This window comes from Mesocricetus auratus, unplaced genomic scaffold (assembly GCF_017639785.1).
Source record: "Mesocricetus auratus isolate SY011 unplaced genomic scaffold, BCM_Maur_2.0 Super-Scaffold_100020, whole genome shotgun sequence".
In the NCBI taxonomy this organism is placed as follows: Eukaryota; Metazoa; Chordata; class Mammalia; order Rodentia; family Cricetidae; genus Mesocricetus; species Mesocricetus auratus.
Window position 1 is genome coordinate 41,119,376 of NW_024429201.1, and position 20,934 is coordinate 41,140,309.

A 20,934-nucleotide genomic window follows, 5' to 3' on the forward strand; every position below is an offset into this window, starting at 1 on the left:
AGGCCTGAAATTCCAGGCAAGATGCCCTGGGGTTTATCTGTGTTAGCCCCCTCCCTTTTCTTCCAGTTTCTCAGCTTCTTTCTTCTTAAAGCCAGCCCCAGGCCTCTGTTCAGCTTCCAGGAAGGCGCGGCTTCAGGGAGTCTTTTGAGCTTGCCTCTAGAGCAGGGCTGAATTCAGGCAGCAGCTGAACACTCCACTGAGAAGGGAATTTTAGACAACCTCCTGAGAGCTTATAAATCACACTCTTACATTGCTGTAGGACATTATGAACACGATAAAACATCCTGAAAGAGAAAAGCTTCAATAGATGAGATCATCGTAAATGATTATTTGAATGAAACATTTATTAACACAGTGATGCAGACACAGATCAGTTGATAGAGTGCTGTTTAGCATGTGTCAAGCCCTGGGTTTGATCCCCAATACCATACGTGCTAGGTATGGTGGTGCGTGCCTAAAATCTCAACATCTGGGAGGTAGAGGCAGAGGGTTCAAGGGTTCAAGGTCATCCTCAGCTACATAGTGAGTGTGAAGCCAGCCTGGGATATATGAAATCCTGTCTCAGAAACAGAAGTAGATACGTATGGTACACACACACGCGCACATACACACACACACACACACACTCTAATAAATATAGAATGCAGTAAGTCTCATAAGCAGAACAACTGAGGGTGTCTGATTGGCTTTAGTTCTTGGTTGATGCCACAATGCAGCCATGCCAGCATCCCATTGTTTGTTTATTTGAAGGTGCTCTGAGAGTTCGCTGGGGTGTGTGGCTTCAATGGACGAGCTGCTTCATTAGCTGGCTTGCTACATGTGACATTTATTTTTCAGTTCCATCAGCTAGTACACAAAAAGCTTGGCTGACATTTGATAAACATATTTCCATCTTGCCTAAAGTTGCTTATGTGTCCAACAAACTAATCAGAAGGTGCCGGGCGTTTGCGCTTTTATTCTGTTATTTACTATTTGCTAGGGAGGGCACAAGTTTCAAGTTCATGAGGAAGCAGTGACAACTTGAAAGAGCTGGTTCCCTCCTTCCCTTGTGGGGGTCCCGGGAATCAAACTCAGGCCTCTAGGCTTGGCGGCAAGCTCCTTTCCCAGCCTAGCCTCTTCTCTGGCCTGTATTTTTAGCTTTTTTCATTCAGACCTCCAATGTCCATTGAATTCTGTTTGAAAAAAATGTTTAAGGGAGTTAGGAAAATGCTGGAAGGTATGAGGACATCGTGTGTGCTGCCATCAGTCTCTCTCTCTCTCTCTCTCTCTCTCTCTCTCTCTCTCACACACACACACACACACACACACTCACACACACACACACACACACACACACAACGAAAGGAAATGGATGAGAGAGGACTAGTCAGGTAAGAACACTGGCTGCCCTCTAGAAGATGTTCAGCTTTCAACCCCCACAGAGTGGCTCACAAGTGTCTGTAACTGAATTCCGAGAGATTCATGCCCTCTTCTGGTCTCTGTGGACACCAGGCAGAAAAGTGACACACAGACATACAAACAGGCAAAGCACTGATATACAGAAAGCAGAAACAAATGACAACAACTTTAAACAACGAAGAAGGTATTTCTAAGCATCCACTTAGCATCGTGGTTAAGGACCCAGGCTCCGGGCTGCTCACCCAAGTCTGAGTCTCAGCCCCATCACTCACTGCTTACGTAAGTCACTTAATGTGTCTGTCCTCTCTTGCAAATCAGATAGCAACAGACCCTTCTCTGGGGCTGTAAATTATAAATCAGTATTGTAACGCACATAATGTAGCACCAGGCATACGTTCGTGATATATAATTACATAAAGAACATAGTATCTGAAGACTAAAGGGAGAATTCCCATGCTCTAGGCAGTGGATAAAAATAGTTTTTGAAATCAGGTGATTTAGCAGTCTCACATATTTAAAGAAAGGGGCCTGACAAACTTGTTAGAAGCACGTGAAAGTCAGAAATAACCCGCACATCCGCCTGCAGCAGGACAGACAGACGGCAGAGCTCTTCACAATGGAAGGAGGGAGCACAGCTCCGGGAGCACCGTCGAACCCCACAACAAGGAGGAAGGAGAGCGTGATGTCCTTCCATGGAGGGATGTCCAGTTGCTTTCAGTTTCTGGCTCTTATGAACAGAGCAGCAATGAACATGGTCAACCTTGAGTCTGAGGTCAGCCTAGGTAGAGTGACAAAAAAACAAACAGGCAAAAGTTCCCATGAATCCACCAATGTTTACAGTTTAAAAACATGGAATAAAACTTAGAGTTTAATTTTGAAAAGTGATTTTTGGAGGGTATGGAAGAAAATCTGCCATCTTTACTACAGCTTTCTTTTAAGATCACACCAAAAAATTACATTTTATTATTGAAACACAATCTAGTAAAAGCCACAGTGCCTCAGAACCTACTATACACACCACTAAATGGAAAATATTAAAACCAGCTTTCCGTTTGGCTTGCGACTTCCCACACTGCTGTCCGTACACTGTGACTCTGTGTCTAGCAAAAGTTTCTGTGCATATTTTGGAGGTCTTTGCTGACAAAGGAATGCAGGGTTGTTTTTTCCCCCGTTTGTATTCAATGTATTATTTTAGACATTTTTATCTTGGCAAGAAGAAAACTATTTCCCCAGTGGTATGCTGCCTCCTGGCTTTCCTTTTTAAGGATCTCTAAAGAGGCTTTTTTAGCATTTACTACCAGACACTTAAAATCAAATCCCTGGTTTCAATGTATGAGACTCACTCATGCTGGAAACAGTCTTGGATTTTGCCTTTATGTTTGCATATTCGTTTAAATGATTAGTTAAATATTAGCAATTCAGAATATCATTATTAACTTTGATACACACTTAGGGTAAAGTCAATGTCAGCAGAAGTGGACACAGAGCCACTGAGATGGCTCAGTAGGTAACGGACTTGTTGCCGAGGCTCACAGACTGAGCTTGACCTCCTGGGACTCACATGATGGAGGCAGGGAGAGGCCTGCAAGTTGTCCTCGGACTTCCACATGTGGGATGCAGATTGGCCTCCCTCCTCAAACAAATAAAGAAGTGAGTGCAGTTGTTTAATATAAATTCACACTTAAAACAGTGCTCTCTGAGAACACTTGCTGTGACATTTTCAGATCTTCTTAGTTACAATATTTTAATTTATGACATTTATTCTCTCCCTCCCTCTTCCTCTCCCTTCCTCTCTCTCTCTCTCTGTCTGTCTCTCACTCACACACACACACACTCACACTCGGCAGTCTCTCTCTCTCTCACTCACACTCAGCAGTCTCTCTCTCACACTCAGCAGTCTCTCTCTCACACACTCACACTCAGCAGTCTCTCACACTCAGCAGTCTCTCTCTCACACTCACACACTCAGCAGTCTCTCTCTCTCACTCACACTCAGCAGTCTCTCTCTCTCACTCACACTCAGCAGTCTCTCTCTCTCACTCACACTCAGCAGTCTCTCTCACACACTCACACTCAGCAGTCTCTCTCTCACACTCAGTCTCTCACACTCAGTCTCTCTCTCACACTCACACTCAGCAGTCTCTCAAACACTCAGCAGTCTCTCTCAAACACTCACACTCAGCAGTCTCTCACACACTCAGCAGTCTCTCACACACTCAGTCTCTCTCTCACACACACTCAGCAGTCTCTCACACACTCACACTCAGCAGTCTCTCTCTCACACTCAGCAGTCTCTCTCTCTCACACACTCAGCAGTCTCTCTCTCTCACACACTCAGCAGTCTCTCTCTCACACACTCAGCAGTCTCTCACACTCACACTCACACTCAGCAGTCTCTCTCTCACACTCAGCAGTCTCTCTCTCACACACTCAGCAGTCTCTCTCTCTCACACACTCACACTCAGCAGTCTCTCTCACACACACTCAGCAGTCTCTCACACACTCAGCAGTCTCTCTCACACTCACACTCAGCAGTCTCTCACACACTCAGCAGTCTCTCTCTACACACTCAGCAGTCTCTCTCACACTCAGCAGTCTCTCTCTCACACACTCAGCAGTCTCTCACACACTCAGCAGTCTCTCTCTCACACTCACACTCAGCAGTCTCTCTCTCTCACACTCAGCAGTCTCTCTCTCACACACTCAGCAGTCTCTCTCTCACACACTCACACTCAGCAGTCTCTCTCTCACACACTCAGCAGTCTCTCTCACACTCAGCAGTCTCTCAAACACTCAGCAGTCTCTCTCACACACTCACACTCAGCAGTCTCTCTCTCTCAAACACTCAGCAGTCTCTCTCAAACACTCACACTCAGCAGTCTCTCACACACACTCAGTCTCTCTCTCACACACACTCAGCAGTCTCTCACACACTCAGCAGTCTCTCTCACACACTCAGCAGTCTCACACACTCAGCAGTCTCTCACACACTCAGCAGTCTCTCTCTCACACACTCAGCAGTCTCTCTCACACTCAGTCTCTCTCTCACACACTCACACTCAGCAGTCTCTCACACACTTACACTCAGCAGTCTCTCTCTCACACACTCAGCAGTCTCTCTCACACTCAGCAGTCTCTCTCACACACTCACACTCAGCAGTCTCTCTCTCAAACGCTCACACTCAGCAGTCTCTCACACACTCAGCAGTCTCTCTCACACTCAGTCTCTCTCTCACACACACTCAGCAGTCTCTCACACACTCACACTCAGCAGTCTCTCTCTCACACACTCAGCAGTCTCTCTCACAATCAGCAGTCTCTCTCACACACTCACACTCAGCAGTCTCTCTCTCAAACGCTCACACTCAGCAGTCTCTCACACACTCAGCAGTCTCTCTCACACACTCAGCAGTCTCTCTCACACTCAGTCTTTCTCTCACACACACTCAGCAGTCTCTCACACACTCACACTCAGCAGTCTCTCTCTCTCAAACACTCACACTCAGCAGTCTCTCTCTCAAACACTCACACTCAGCAGTCTCTCTCTCTCACACTCAGTCTCTCTCTCTCACACACTCAGCAGTCTCTCTCACACTCACACTCAGCAGTCTCTCTCACACTCACACTCAGCAGTCTCTCTCTCACACACTCAGCAGTCTCTCTCTCACACACTCACACTCAGCAGTCTCTCTCACACACACTCAGCAGTCTCTCACACACTCAGCAGTCTCTCTCTCTCACACTCAGCAGTCTCTCTCTCAAACACTCACACTCAGCAGTCTCTCTCTCAAACACTCACACTCAGCAGTCTCTCTCTCAAACACTCACACTCAGCAGTCTCTCTCTCACACACTCAGCAGTCTCTCTCTCACACACTCACACTCAGCAGTCTCTCTCTCTCAAACACTCACACTCAGCAGTCTCTCTCACACACTCAGCAGTCTCTCTCTCTCACACTCAGCAGTCTCTCTCTCAAACACTCACACTCAGCAGTCTCTCTCTCAAACACTCACACTCAGCAGTCTCTCTCACACACTCAGCAGTCTCTCTCTCTCACACTCAGCAGTCTCTCTCACACACTCACACTCAGCAGTCTCTCTCACACACTCACACTCAGCAGTCTCTCTCTCTCAAACACTCACACTCAGCAGTCTCTCTCACACACTCACACTCAGCAGTCTCTCTCACACACTCACACTCAGCAGTCTCTCTCACACACTCACACTCAGCAGTCTCTCTCTCTCAAACACTCACACTCAGCAGTCTCTCTCACACACTCAGCAGTCTCTCTCTCACACTCAGCAGTCTCTCTCTCAAACACTCAGCAGTCTCTCTCTCACACTCAGCAGTCTCTCTCTCACACTCAGCAGTCTCTCTCACACACTCACACTCAGCAGTCTCTCTCTCACACACTCAGCAGTCTCTCTCTCACACACTCAGCAGTCTCTCTCACACTCAGCAGTCTCTCTCACACATACTCAGCAGTCTCTCACACACTCACACTCAGCAGTCTCTCTCTCTCAAACACTCACACTCAGCAGTCTCTCACACACTCAGCAGTCTCTCACACACTCAGTCTCTCTCTCACACACACTCAGCAGTCTCTCACACACTCACACTCAGCAGTCTCTCTCTCTCACACTCAGCAGTCTCTCTCTCACACTCACACTCAGCAGTCTCTCTCTCTCACACTCAGCAGTCTCTCTCTCTCACACTCACACTCAGCAGTCTCTCTCTCTCTCTCACACACACACACACGTGCGCGCACACACACACACTCAGGCTCGGCGAAGCAGGTGTAGCAGTGAGAGAAAACTTGTGGGGGTCAGCTCTGTCCTCCTACCATGTGAGTGCCTTCGACGGGATGCAGGTTGTCAGCCTTGGTGGGAAGGACTTCCAATCGCTGAGCCATCTCACTGGCCTTGTTTTGTTTTTAATTACTGTGTGTGGCTCTCAGCCTGTGAGAAATTCTACCCTGTGAGAAATTCTACCCTGTGATAGGTATGGTGGCACACACCTTTTTTTAAGATTTATTTTTTTATTATGCACACAGTCTGCACGTATGCCTGCATATCAGAAGTGAGCCACCGTGTGGTTTCTGGGAATTGAACTCAAGACCTCTGGAAGAGCAGCCCAGTGCTCTCAACCTGTGAGCCGTCTCTCCACATGCTCAATGTCAGTATTTGGAAGGCAAAAGAGGTAGGTCTCTGAGTTCAAAGCCAGGTTGCTTTACAGAGTATGTTCCAGGACAACCAGGATTACCCAGAGAACTCATGTATGGGTGGCCAGGGGCTGTGTCAGTTGTGTTTGGGTTTGTTCTTGTTTTGTTTTTGTATACTAGACCACTCTTAGCCCCCTTAGCTAGACACTGAAGCTGTGAAGCGGTACTCTACGTGGAAAGGCAAAGGCACGTCTTCCTTGACCGCCTGTCCTGCCTTGCCTTACATCAACCCCCACACCCGCACCCTGCCCACTGAAGGGTCAAAGGTGCCATTACCTGTCCCTTTACTAAGTATTAGTGCAGCTTGACTCTTCTCCTTCAAAAGTGTAAAGACACACTCTGTTTGTGAACAGAGTCCTATTTGGTGGAGATGGGCAGACAGCCCCAGTATCTAAATGAGAGGCGGCAGCCCCCTGCACAGACCTAGCTCCCCAAAACACAATGGCAAACTCTTGTGCCAAGCCTCAAACTCCACGTCTGGCAGGAGCACTTGTTTCCTTCTGGTCACTCAGGCACCAGCTTGTTTTCAAGAAACTCCAGAACCTTAGAGTAATATTTGCAACCTGGGCTGTTACCAGCTCCCTGAGCTGTCTCACAGTAGTTACATCTTGTTATCAAATGAAGACATCCAACAGAGCGATTGCAGAATGAGAACATCTCAGCCATTATGAAAGGAAAAAATATTGATTCAGATGGAAAGCCCTTCCTGAGTGTTCCCCAATGGTCTTAAAGTTGGGGAGGAAGAAGAATCTGATGCGTTACAACTTGTTTCAATTCCTTCTTGTAAATGTCACGTACCAATAAAAAAACTACAAACACATACAGTAAGTAAAATTTTTAAGTAAAAGAGAAACAACAACCAAAAAGTGATCTTAATATACAGAAAGCATCTTTAAGATGTCTGGGAATGGACCATCTGTGGCATTCTATTAGCCAAGACAAGTAACCGTAGCTGCTATAGCAATTGACCTCAAGATGTCTGGCTGAACCCGAGAAAGATCTATTTGTCACTCATACCACAGTACAATGCACGCTGTGAAGAGCCTCTGCCGCAAGCTCCACGCTGCGGTGCCAAGGTCTCCAAACTCAAGGTTGAACAGGCGGCAGCAGTTGGCAGATGGAAGGAAGGACAAAAGAGAGTAGAGAAAGCATGCCTTTTCGTGTGTGTGTGTGTGTGTGTGTGTGTGTGTGTAGTTTTAAAGTAAGCCTTTGTATTTAAAATATTTTACTTAATATTCATACATGCATATGCGTTTAGATCAACTCTACCCCTTCCCCTCCCTCCTGAGAACCCCCTCCCTTCCCAACATCCCAACATCCTCCCCCCCACACACATGCTTACTGAGTCTACTTACTGTTGGCTGTAGGTGCACAGGTGTGGACCACCTACTGGAATCTGGGTAGCCTCTTAGGACCCACATCCCTGAAGAAAAGGAACTCTCCCAGTGGCTCTCTGGCAGCCGTCAATTGCCAACAACTAAGCAGATAGGGGTGGGGTTTCAGGAGCCCCTCCTGTCGCGCCTGTTGTGTAGCCTGCATCTGAGAATGTAGCGAGGTGGTCGGGATAGATGACACAGAGACCGGTCGGTTGCTTTAAGAAAACTTTATGCTTCTCCAGTCAGCCTAGGAGGAGACCCCAAGTCCGCTTAGGAGAGAGAAGTCTCCCCAAGAAAAAAGAGCTTCCCTCTTTAAGGACTTCTGCCATCCATCTACATACAATTCTTTTAAAGACTTCTCACCCCCCCTGCGGTGTCTCCCTGATTCTGGGGCCAGAGATTAAACCACCAGCCAGGAGGGTGAGAAGTCTGGAAAGAATTGTATGTAGATGGATGGCAGAAGTCCTTAAAGAGGGAAGCTCTTTTTTCTTGGGGAGACTTCTCTCTCCTAAGCGGACTTGGGGTCTCCTCCTAGGCTGACTGGAGAAGCATAAAGTTTTCTTAAAGCAACCGACCGGTCTCTGTGTCATCTATCCCGACCACCTCGCTACATTCTCGGATGCAGGCCGCACAGCAGGTGCGACACCCTCCCCCCGTCAGTGCTTCGATTTTTGACAACTTGATCTTGTGCGAGTCTCGTGCACACAGTCCTAGCTACTGTGCTGTCACATCGGACATCTCGCTACTGAAGTCTGCGTCTTCTCTCCTACCGTCTTTCCAGCTCCACTCCTGTGAAGACTGGAAAGGTGAAGGGTGCATGCAGATGTCCCATTTAGAGCTGAGCACTCCATGGTTTCTCAATCTTTGCACGCTGACCTGTTGTGAGTCTCTCTGTTGTCATCTACTGTAAAAAGAAGCCCCTCCCATGAGGGAGGGACATACTGATCTATGGGTATAAAGAGAAGGATCAAGGAGAAGTTTGTCACTATGCCCATTTAGCAGAATGACAGTAATATGTTCTCCTCTGGGGCTTACGGCCTAGCCAGCCACCGGCTTTGGCCTTGTTAATGGTACCAGACATCAGATCCATCTTGTACAGAGGGTCTTCAAACCCTGTGGCTGGTTACTGGGTCCACGGGTGTGTAACACTGTTGGTGACTTTGCTCTCCAAGTAGTGTGCCTAGAACCTTCTAGCATTATGAAAGCCACCCTGTAGGAATGAAACTTCTGGGCAGTACTAGCTTAGTTCCTCCATATCCATGACTTGGGTGTGTGGTGTCTTTAGAAATAGGGTCTTATCATCAAGTTCTGGAGAGTAAGAAAGAGTAACGGCCATAGCCTATGATATTTGAGTAGGTCTATGGGAAGCCATTGACCAACAACTCAGAAAGGAGTAACGCATACCTGACACTGGGGTTTTTGTTTGACAGCCTATGGTGTCTGGAGGAGGTACCCCAACCTTTATAGGGGCATACCTTTTCTTTTTGTTTTACTTTCTTTTTTATTTGTTCTTTTTAGAGACATGGTATCTTTGCTTAGCCTTGGCTGTCCTACAACTAACTCTATAGACCAGGCTGGCCTTGAACTCTCAGAGATCCACCTGCCTCTGCTTCCACGTGCTGGGATTAAAGGTGGGATTAATTGCTCATCAGGATTATATGCCATTGGTGAGGTTGAATCACATGGCCAAACATATACCCAGAAAGTTTAGAAAATTCAACTATTTATCTTAGAAGTGAAAATAGGTTCTGTGAGCATCTAGTGGTCCCATGGAGAGAAGGGTGTTACCGAAACTGTTAGGGACAAAGTCTGGACCTTGGCAGCTCTAACTAGTCCTGAGTAGGCCAAGTAGACAGACAAGTAATGCTGAAAAGCAGAGGAAGGGTCATTCACTGCGACCTCCCTAGGAAAACGGATAAATGAAGAGGTTCGCTGGCTCCCAAGTCCATCTCCAGGCCCGGACATGAGGTTCAGGGTTAAACAGAGGACAAGGGTTGGTCATAGTGTGGTCTCCTCCCCCAACAGCATGGTCTCGGTTCCTGTTTCTCCTGAAAGCTTGACTCAAATTGTCTGAACTCATGAAATCTCTTCCTGGTGACAAGTTCCTCGTCTGGCTGGCACTTTACCCTTTCCTTCTCCCATTAAGATTCCTGGGAGAAATTCTTAGCCAAAGGGATCTCTTTAGAATGTCTTCACTCCAGGCAGGCCACTTCCTAGGATGCCCAGCCTACACCAGAGTACACCGGCTCACCACTCTGCTGGCCTCGATATGGGAACCTGCATGCATCACCTCATCTGCTGCCGTTGGAGCAGTCACCATGCATGTTTTCATACCTCCACCTGTGATTTGCCTGAGCCACCCAGTTCTTCCTAAACCCCTCCCTTCCCAACCTCTCCCCTCAGATCTACCCAGGCTTTCCTCATCTTCTAAGATGTCGCTTACCCCTCCCGAATGATCTATAGCACAAAGCTGGACATTGCTGAGTTTTTCATCCTGTACTCTGCGTGCACCACTATTAACTATTGAGCATGTATGTCAGGTTTATCAAGGAGCCAACATATTTCAGAAAAAAGATGGAGTATAGCTTGTGGAGAATATATATATTGAGAGTCTAGGAGGCTTTGACAGGCTTAGCTTCTCAAGAACACAGAGGAAGTCCTGAGGTATCTTACTATTGCCGGTGTCTAACCTGGCCTGGTTAAAACACTCAAAACTGGAAGAGAAAAAGAATGCTTTCTCCCTTTGTCTGCTTCCCAGTTACAACTGATGTTTTCCGTGTGTTCCTATGCACTTTGTATTGTGGTTTAAGTAACAACAGAAAACTTACTATCTTAATCATGCTTTGGTGATTAGTACAAGTCACATTAGCTATGTGTACTTTATTGTACAACTGATTTCTATAACTTTTTCATCTTCTAAAACTGAAAGTGTATAGTCATGAGTAATACTCCTCCCCTGCCCCAGCTCCAAGATGCTCTGTCCTGCCACTATCCCTAAGACCATGGCTACTTTAGGTAGCTCATAAGTAGGATGATATGATACTCATCTTTTCATGTTGGCTTGTTTTTGAGTAGCATGACGTCCTTATGGCTCTCCCATGGGATAAGATATGACAAGCTTAGCTTCATTAAACATCTATGGTGTCAGCTACTCTGGAAATTTGGGACAATATAGTGAAAAACCATCTAAAAAAGTTCATCATATTTATGTGTCATATTTCCTTTTCCTATGTATCTACTCTAGTGTCTTTGTGTTTGACTGCTGGGTCCTTGGAGGGGAATGCTGAGAACAAAAGCATGTTTTCTGTTGGTCCAAGAGGAAATGTGACACAGCACATTTGAATCTTCCAGGATGGTTATTTCCAGAGACTAAAAGAAATTGTACTTGGGTACAGAGGGAACTCATTTATCTGAGACAGGGTTTCACTATGTAACTATGGCTGTTTTGCAGCTTACTATGTAGACCAGATAGATTTTTGCTTTGCTTTTTTTTTGTTGTTGTTTTGTTTTTTTTTTTTTTTACCACTGACCATTTGAGCAGAGATATATGAGTAATTACAATTATTTGGGACTCTGAGGAGGTAAGACTAAAAGTTAGCCTAGGCAACACAGGTAGAGGCATCTTGAGCAATAAGAAGGAATAATAAACAAACTACATAGAGAATGTCTCCTGTCCTGCCCTACCTATGGATAAGAAACTAATACATTGTTTCAGCCGAGCAATACTGATTCCTAATAAAAAGCTGCTGACACTACCTCAGTCTTTCCAGAGCCCCTTCAGACACCGCCTGTCTCCCAAAACCGGTCCATTGAAAAAAGACAAAAGGCCCAATTTCAAAGCAGAGCCAATAGCTAAAAAGATAAAGAAGAGCCCTTTTAACAAGGTGTGGGTGCTTGGGAGAATTCTAATGTTTATGGAGGAGCCCCAGAGTAAGCCCTGGCCAGTCCTAACATCAGCAGTCGGAGGCCCTTTAAAAGGGGCGTCCGCAAGCTTTATTTCTGCGTGTCATCATGAAAGAATCGAAAGTATCCTTCAATTAACATGGTCCTTATTTTTCTGTGAGCTATTATTAAATAATGTAACTGGAATGTGTATTGAAAAGAAGAATCTACGTAAACTGCTAGAACTTTCTTTTTTAAAAAAGCACATTAAAAAATCCCGACACTTTAAATTCCGCAGTTTTGGCTAAAGTATGCCAAATATAGCTTGCAATAGTAAATGACCTTTCCAAAGCGACATTCGCAAATTAATTGGTGCGTGAACAAAGAACCTTTTCTGCAGCTTCATGAATGTTGGCTTTATGTTTTTTTTTTTTCTTCCCAAGTAGGATTTTACGAAACAGCTGTAGCGCATGCTGACCACTGGCAAAGCGATAACACACTCCGGGGGAGGGCCTACGCGGGCACAGGACCCCGGGATCACCAGGGGGCTGCCCCCCAGCCCGGCTCTCCCGCGGTCCCGGCTGGGGCCCGGCCGCCCCTCCCCCGCTCGCGGCTCGGGTTTCAGCCTTCCGAGTTGAGCAAACTTGCCGCAGGCGGATTGGCGGCGGGCAGCGCCCGGGCTGCGGCGTCGTCCCCGCGCCCACCGCTCCTTTGTGTCCCGCGGCCGCCGCCCGGGCTCGTGGCGGGCGGCCCGCTCCCCTGCGCCGCGGACTCCCGGGGGGGACACGTGCGGGGCCGGGTCACCGCGCGGCGGAGGCGGAGCCGGGGAGGCCAGGGGCGGCGACCGGGGATCCGCAGCGCTGCCCGCGCCCCCGCCGGCCGCTCGCCCGGGCCGCTCCGCTCAGCGTCGGCGGCGCCGCGGTGCAGGCGCACGAGGGCCGCGGCCGGGCATGAGCTGATTGCGAGGAGAGGTCGCCCCGGCCCCCGCGAGGCCGCCCGCTGCCGTCTCCCCGCCGCCCTGCCAGCCGCGATCATGTACGTAAGCGTCGCCGTCCTGCCGCGGCCCTGGTCCCGGACGCGCCGCGCGCCCCGGCTGCGCCCACCCGCTCACCGCGCCCCTCTCGGCCCCGCAGGTCCATCCACATCGTGGCGCTGGGGAACGAGGGCGACGCGTTCCACCAGGACAGCCGGCCGTCGGGGCTCATCCGCACCTACCTGGGGAGAAGCCCGCTGGTGTCGGGGGACGAGAGCAGCTTGTTGCTGAACGCGGCCGGCACGGTGGCGCGCCCGGTGTTCACCGAGTACCAGGCCAGCGCATTCGGGAACGTCAAGCTGGTGGTGCACGACTGTCCCGTCTGGGTAAGGGGCAGCGGCTGCGCGACGCCCAGGCCGAAGGAGCCGGTTGTGGTTTGGACCTCTCCTCCCCTTGTTTCCTATTTTTCCTGACAGCCTGGCCAGGGGCTTGGTTGGGCTGGGTTTTGGGGGGGGGGCGGTTGCAAATCGCGTCCTTTGTTTCAATTTGGAGGTGGTGGGGCAGCGCAGTCACAAAACACGTCTGTGAAATAGAAAGCCCCAGGGAATGTAGAGCAGTCACCGTGCTCCACGACTGTGACTTGTCCACTGGCTGAGAGTTGACTGGGCCAACCCCAAGGGACGGGGCCCGCGAAGTTCCACTGGCCCGAGAGTCATGTTTTCGTGTCCACCCTGTGGAGAGTAGGGAGATGTGTTCTATAAATACTGCCCTTTACCACTCAGCATAGGGAAAAAAAAAATACTCTCTTCTCTGGAACAGGTCAGAAATAGTATGGAAAAAGGGAGAAAGGACGGGGTTTGAGAACTAATTTTAAACGGCTCGTTTGTAGACTACTGACTTCTGGAAAAAAATAAGTTCTTAATGATGCAAATACTCATCTGTTAGCCTTTGTTTTTTAGCGATTAATAAATCAGAAATACCACTAGCGTTACTTAGCACTTTAAAAAAATCTTTGTTTATGAGATTTGAATGAAAAAAAATCTATTCTGACTCTCCAGTGTTTGATAAAAGATCAAGGGAGGCTTAGATATCTTCATCACGCAGTAACACTATATTTCAAGTGGTTTTGTTTATTTTTAAGCCCGTGATTGCTTGCTAATAGTGTAGTTATATGTACTTCAGCTAAAGATAAATATATATGAATGAAACATGGGTGTCTCAACCAAGGCACAAATTATGTGAGATTTTTACATGCAAAAGTTTAAGTAAACTTGTCAATTAAAAGGATGGGCTTAGCCTTCAGGTATGACAGCGGTGATGGTATCCAAAGACTCCACTAGGGAGGACTTAAGGGCCGATGTCTGTGCAAGAAAGTTCACTTTGGGCCCTTTTATTATGAGAGATTTAATGGCCTTCAAGTGTTACTTGTTCAACATAATGTTGAACAAATGTTTGGTGGATTGAGGAAATAGGTGCAGAGAATATAAAATAGGATGACTTGGGGTGTTGGGGCTGTTTCTCCTAAGTTTTTAGGTTGAGCTGTTCACCCTTTCCTGCCTGTGTTCCTTTAGCAAAGAGCCACACATTTTATAACAATAAAATAGATCAAACAAAATCTGTGACACCAAGATTGTCACCAGGTACAGTTTCCCAGATTAGGATGAGTCTTCAGACACAGTGAGTTGTGTGCGTCTAGTTACTCAGTCTGAGCTGCTGTTTCCTCTTGAACACAAGTAAATCCTGCCAGAAGCAGGAAGGTTGGTTCTGCCGCTCAGTGGCATTGGCATAGGTGCTGAGTCACAATGTCAAACACAGCACTTTGGACTCAGAGAGAACCGATTGCAGGTCCCCCATTGACACTCTGTACACAGTGTCTTTTCGCCTTCTCTTAGGCTTGTTTTCCTGTCTGTCCTGGAACGTGCTGAAGGGTAAAGTCCCAGTGTGGAGGCTGTAGGGCCAAGAGAGATGACTGCTGTAGTAACGTGCGTACTAATAGCTTCTGTGTAGTCACTTATCACTTACATTAGACATGGGAGAGTTCCTCATGCCAGTCAAAGTTTATGCCAATGCGGGACCTTCAGTGTACACACCAATCAAGTAGGATGAAGCCCTTGTTTCTTTGTAGGAACTCAGATTTTTTTGGTTGTGAGCCTAGCCTTTAACGGCTGCGCTATCCCTCCAGCCCAACTCAGATTTTTTTAAAGATGAATTTGATTCTCCAGTGTGGCTCCAAGTTTGCTGTTGCATAACATCCCAGTGAAATCCTGGAACTGACTTGCAAAGGGTGGGACAAATGAATTTCCTCCATATTTCTAGAAACCAGTGACAGCTTAAAAAGAAAGGAGTCGCCGACTGCCTGAGCTGGGATTGCGTCCTCTCTGGAGTTACTTTCTGGAGATCGCTAGTCCTACTTGGGCACCTTGCTGCCTCCATGTACTTGATGTCTTTAAAAGTCTGCTTCAGATTCATTAGATGAAGTTCATAGCTTAGTTCTGCCTACTGCTCTTCTGCAGTCATACCATTATTTAATGTGTACTTCTAGATTTGTATTTTTCTGTCTGTAGGAAACATGTTCCAAAGCAGTTAGGTGGGCATCCTGGCTCATGCCTGTAATCCCAGCACTTGGGAGGCAGAGGAAGGAGGACTGTGAGTTTGGGCCAGCCTAGGCTACATGAGAGCCTGTCTCAGAAAAACTTGGAAATGAATGAATGAATAAAAAATCAATAAGCCATGAGATGATAAATTGATACTTTCTTTGAAGGTCTGGGTTGCATTACAAATAAAAGTGCTTATAGTTGCTTTATGCTCAATACCACAGAGTAAATTAATAATTCCCAAATCCCCCTTTCCCCATGTTTTCTCTCCCCAGTAAATCTGGGGTTCTGAGCTGTTTGGAATGTGAAAGAATGATTTCTCAGACTGGTCCAGTCTGTAGTGATTTTGGATCCTGAGAGCCTGACTCTTGGACTGTTGCTGACCTCCGTCACCTTCCACGCTGTGCTGTATTTGCTATTCTCAGTCTGAATGTTTGTAGATGCAGTTGGGACCAGTGGGACTTTGTGATCTGGGCCTTGGGAATCCGATGTTCTCCTCTTGGCCTATATCCATTTTCTCACTTCTCCTGCACACTTCACCTCTGACCCTACTACTATATCGTGAGCCTGTTCAGTCTTTTGCTGTGTCCACTCTGCTTTTGATAATGCATTCCTGTGTAAACATTCTGCAGGGCAGCTCTCATCCTGAATAAGCTTGCTGAGAGATGGGCAGGTGAGGGTATGGAGATGGGACAAGAGCTTCTCACTACAAAAGGGCCTTTCTGTTGTGGGCTAAAAGCTCTGTCACACAGATCTTGTTTGATTGGCTAGTTTGAGCACTTTTTAACCTTGTTTTGAGTTCCAATACCAAAGAGTGAACTTTCGTAGCCCAACAGTTTTGGGATTGTTAGCTATAACTAGCCATAGTGTTCCCTTACTCTAGGTGGACTCTTAGAAAAAGGGCAAATGAAAGAAATGATTAATCATTAACTAGAATGTAAGAGGAAAATTATTTGGCAGTGAAATTAAGATGGCATTTTCTTTATATACTATTTTCACAAAAGTTTTACAGACATCAGAGAACTAAGTTCCATAATGAATTAGATATGATTCTATATAGCCTTTTAGTAAACATTTCTGAAGTTTCATCCTGGATGTTTAATGTATGAGCTAAATACATGAACTGCAAACACAGTCCTTTGCACTTAGCCCCTTGTAATGTACAGTGTGTCTTATCAGGGCATATGTTCTGCATGCTCATATGTGCTATGCAGATACAGTATAAGGTTAAAGACTATATGTGAATTTTTTCAATGTGTATAATATAAGAGGAATACCACAAGATTCTCAGTGTATTGTAGTTCAGAGCACAAAAGTCCTGCAGTGTCTAACTGGGTCACAGAGAAGCTTCTGGGGTTGAATGAATACTGTCATACCCTTGAAATTTTAAGTGACTAAAATCAGTATAATTTCAAGACAGATGCTGACTTAGGCTTAGACACTGGAATGGCATTGCTGGTTTCATCAAACTCAAGAATGCTCTAGGTAACATGCCTTACTAGTGCGTCATTGCTTAGGGTAAATGGAGAAAAGGTGTTTTAAATAAACCATCAGGCATCAGACATATTAAATTTTATGTAGTTACCCATTTGTCTTAGTTATTTTCCTATTGCTATGACCAAGGCAATTTATAGAAGAAAACCATTATTGGGCTCACAGTACCGGGGGGTGAGTCTGTGTAGCTAAGAGTTTACATCTGATCGAGAAGTATGAGGAGAGAAGAGTAATTGGGAATGGCCCGGGCTTTTGAAACCTCAAAACCTCCCAGCTACTCACCTTCTCCAACAAGGCCACTCCTCCACATCCTTCCGAAACAGTTTCACCACCTGGAGAGTGAGCATTCAGTTTCTGCGGGGACCATTCTCATTCGAACCACCAAACCATTCAAAAACACACTTTTGTAACTTCAGAAAGCCAACAGACGCTAGACATTTAGACTAATATGCTGTAACTGATCTGGCGATTGGTTTGGGGATTGATTTGAAGATAAACTAAAAGTTGATGTTTGCATTTTTGTTTAGGACATTTTTGACAGTGACTGGTACACATCCCAAAACCTAATTGGGGGTGCTGACATCATTGTGATCAAATACAATGTAAATGACAAGTTTTCATTCCATGAAGTAAAGGATAATTATATTCCAGTGATTAAAAGAGCATCAAACTCAGTTCCAGTAATCATTGCTGCTGTTGGGACCAGGCAAAATGGTAAGTCCATGGTTTTCTTCTTTATAATGAGCATGCAGGTACCATGTTTACAAAGCTAAGTTTATTAATGATTCATGGTTAATGCCGTTTTATTTTGAAAGTCAAAACGACTGTGGGTTCAAGTGCCAGTTGTCATCGCCTTGTTGTATACAGTAACCAGATACCAGAGCAGAGGCTCGTGAGCTCCTGCTGGGACTTGGGTGTCAGTGTTCCTTTAAGTTGCTCTTCTGCTGTACATCAGTAGTTGTGTTCTTTTGGCACAGGCTGGCTTTGAGCCATGTTATCTGTCTTAAGGTCCATTCAAAGGGCAAGGATAGATTACCCATGTGAATAGGATTGTTGGGTGGATAACAATGAGTGAGCCCAAACACGACAACACTGCCCTCGGAAAGGGCTGTTTATTACCTACCACATGTTTGGCAGGTCCCGGTGGTTCAGGCTGTCTCCGCAATGCTGTTGTACATTTGATCATTAGATCTCTCAGGGGCAACTCAGGACTCGTTTTGATTTGGTAGTATTTTGTAAGTTTACTCAATGTTATTTCCTTAGTAAGGCTGTCTTTAAATTTTAATTCATTGTTTCTTTTTAACACTTTTTTTTTTAAATTAAGGTATAGCGAATTGTCTTGGTTAGCTTTCCATTGCTGTGATAAAACAGCAACTTGGGGACTGTTACACTTCCAGGTAACAGGCCATCCCTGAGGGCAGGAACTTGGAGGTGGGAGCTGATGCAGAGGCCATGGAGGGGAGCTGCTTACAGGCTTGCACTCCGTGGCATCCTCAGCCTGTTTTATAGCACCCAGGACCACAGCCCAGGAGTGGTCCCACCCACAAGGAGCTGGGCCCTATCACATCAACCATCAACCAAGAAAATGTGCTACAGGCTTACCCACAGGCCACTTTGGAGCATTTTCTCAACTGAGATTCCCTCTTCAAGTTGACATAAAACTAGCAGGCACATTGGGGGACGTGTGATTAGCTAACCTGACAATACAGCATAATGTGCCTTACTTAGGCATCTATTCATGTGACGGACAAGGGTTTAGTATGTCTGCAGTGCTGCTCCACCAGGTAAACACACCCTCTGTGGAGGGAGCTGGTGTTCCGGCTTCTGACATTAGTGGCACCTGTTCTTGAACAGCGTACAAACAGCGTTAAACAGTAGGAGTGTGTATATATTGCTTCCTCATTTAACTGCTGTGTGTCATGCCACTGTATGAATGTGCCATAAACTATGTCTCCGATGTGCTTTTGGTACTTGGATTATTCCTTGGATTGGGTTGCTGGACCAGAGGGCACGTTTGCGTTTCATGCTAGTACTTACCAAGAAAACAAACTTGACACACCCTTGACCTCACCTTCTCAGGACTTCCCCAACATCTTTTTCATGATTCTTGGAGGAGTTTTCCTTAGTTCCTGAGTTGCCTTTGGCTTCAGAACTGTGGCGGGCCTCCTGGAGTCTCCCCTTCGCTGGTAGTCCTGTGTGCTATGAAATTTGTTACACTTTAGTAACAGTTCTCTCTTTGAAATTACCCAAACACTTTCCCATCCACCACAGCTACTGTTGCCCGGCTCTTCTAACCTCTGCCCTCTTCTCTGGTTCCCCTCCCTATCCTCCTCTGTGCATCAACAACACTCAACCCTTCAGCCTCCTTCTTGTTCTCTGCCTAGGTCATTAACTTGCACGTTGTGTCCCTGGCTTTCTTTGTACACACTTATGTGTACATGGCGTCTTCACTCTGCGTCTTTGCTTGTAGCCTGTCCCCTGACCTGTATCCCCATGGAAATGACCCTTAACCGCAGGATTCCTTCTGCCTCTCTGTTCACCCAAAATAGACCCGGTTGAACTCATCTCTCACACCAACCGCTTTCAGAAAGCTAAAGACCTTGTTTGATTTTATACTAAGTAAATCTCAAACTGCTTGAATTGTTGTCAACCCTTTTGGGCTTCAATTCTTTGTCATTTGATCTTTTTTAAAGTTTTGGTGCTTAAAAAAACTTATGTGTGTATGTATATGCCTACCTGAGTTTTTGGTTACCCTGTTCATGGAGTCCTCTCAGAGGCCGGGAAGAGGGTGTTAGATACCCTCACATTAGAGTTACTGGTGGATGTGAGCTGCCCAGTGTGTGTGCTGAGAACTGAACTTGGACCCTCTGCAGCAGCAGTAACTGATCTTAGCCACCATTTAATCTTTCATGGTGGCATTTTGATTTTCTAAAAGGGCAAGCTGCAGATATTTGGAAGTCCTCAAATTTATCCAATTTTACACCCACAAATTCAGGCACATACAAATAGAAAAACAAATATTATAATGCACAAAGAAAACAATAAATTTCAAATATGACAAACCTGCCAAATGCCACACATGTCTAAAGGAGGCTGCTGTTTAACAGCTTACCATGTCTTTATTTATTTTGTGTCTATTTGTATTTATTCTTTTGTCTTTGGGGTTTTAAAGTCTTTGATGTTATTTTCATGTGGATTATTGTGATATTTCCAGTAGAGAGAAGAGAGTAATAAGTACTTTTCGCTTTTTCTAATTTTTTTCACTCTACATCTTTCTGGCCCCAGACAACTAAGTTCATGTTCATATTTCAGTTCAACGTTGTGATTTCTCATGTTAAGTCTGCACCATGTGGCCAGATGTTTCTGAAAGTTGCTCCAGTACCAGGACAGCTACCACACACTTACCTGTTGCAGGAGGTTCCAGAGGTCACGAGTGACAGCTTTTTGAACCTAAAGTTAATTCATTTAGTAGCATCCAGAAAGCACAGATGTCTCCTTCGGGGTGGCCTCATTCAATACCAATTTAAGATTGGAGAGAGACAAGTTTTTTGTGGTTTTTTTTTTGTTTGTTTGTTTGGGGTTTTTGTTTTGTTTTGTTTTTGAGACAGGGTTTCTCTGTGTAGTCCTGGCTGTCCTGGAACTCACTTTGTAGACCAGGCTGTCCTCGAACTCAGAAATCTACCTGCCTCTGCCTCCAGTGCTAGGATTAAAGGAGTGCACCACCACCTCCTGGCAGAGACAGTGATCTTAATCAATTTGACAGTGTGTAACTGTGGGAGAATACATTGTTGAGTTTTCTCCCAGGGATTTGCAAAGAGACTACAGAAGCCTCGAAGCTTGAGCTCTCTGGCCTCCTGTTTTTGCTTCCCCTATTTCTGAAATAAACTCAGAGTAGTAATGTCAGAATACAAGTCAGATCAGTGCAGTCTGTGCGCTGAATTCTCCAGGAACTTCATTCTTCACTTTTATTTTTCCAAATTTCTAACCTAAGAAAAC

General features: G+C 46.1%; 1 protein-coding gene and 1 long non-coding RNA gene across 2 annotated transcripts in view; one reads left to right on the forward strand and one right to left on the reverse strand.

Moving 5' to 3' along the window:
* Positions 1-326: 326 nt before the first annotated feature.
* Positions 327-13,230, reverse strand: LOC121133195. The gene is made up of 2 exons (XR_005869975.1): positions 13,093-13,230; positions 327-2,176 (listed from the first exon to the last, which is right to left on the reverse strand). It is a non-coding gene; the product is annotated as an uncharacterized LOC121133195 (long non-coding RNA).
* Positions 12,235-20,934, forward strand: part of Rhobtb3 (Rho related BTB domain containing 3) — a 55,976-nt gene continuing 47,276 nt past the window's right edge. Inside the window, exons 1-3 of the mRNA XM_005065708.4 lie at positions 12,235-12,912; positions 13,011-13,236; positions 17,466-17,652. Coding sequence (XP_005065765.1) covers positions 12,911-12,912; positions 13,011-13,236; positions 17,466-17,652 — 415 coding nt within the window. The 5' untranslated portion in view covers positions 12,235-12,910. The remainder of the gene's footprint in view (positions 12,913-13,010; positions 13,237-17,465; positions 17,653-20,934) is intronic.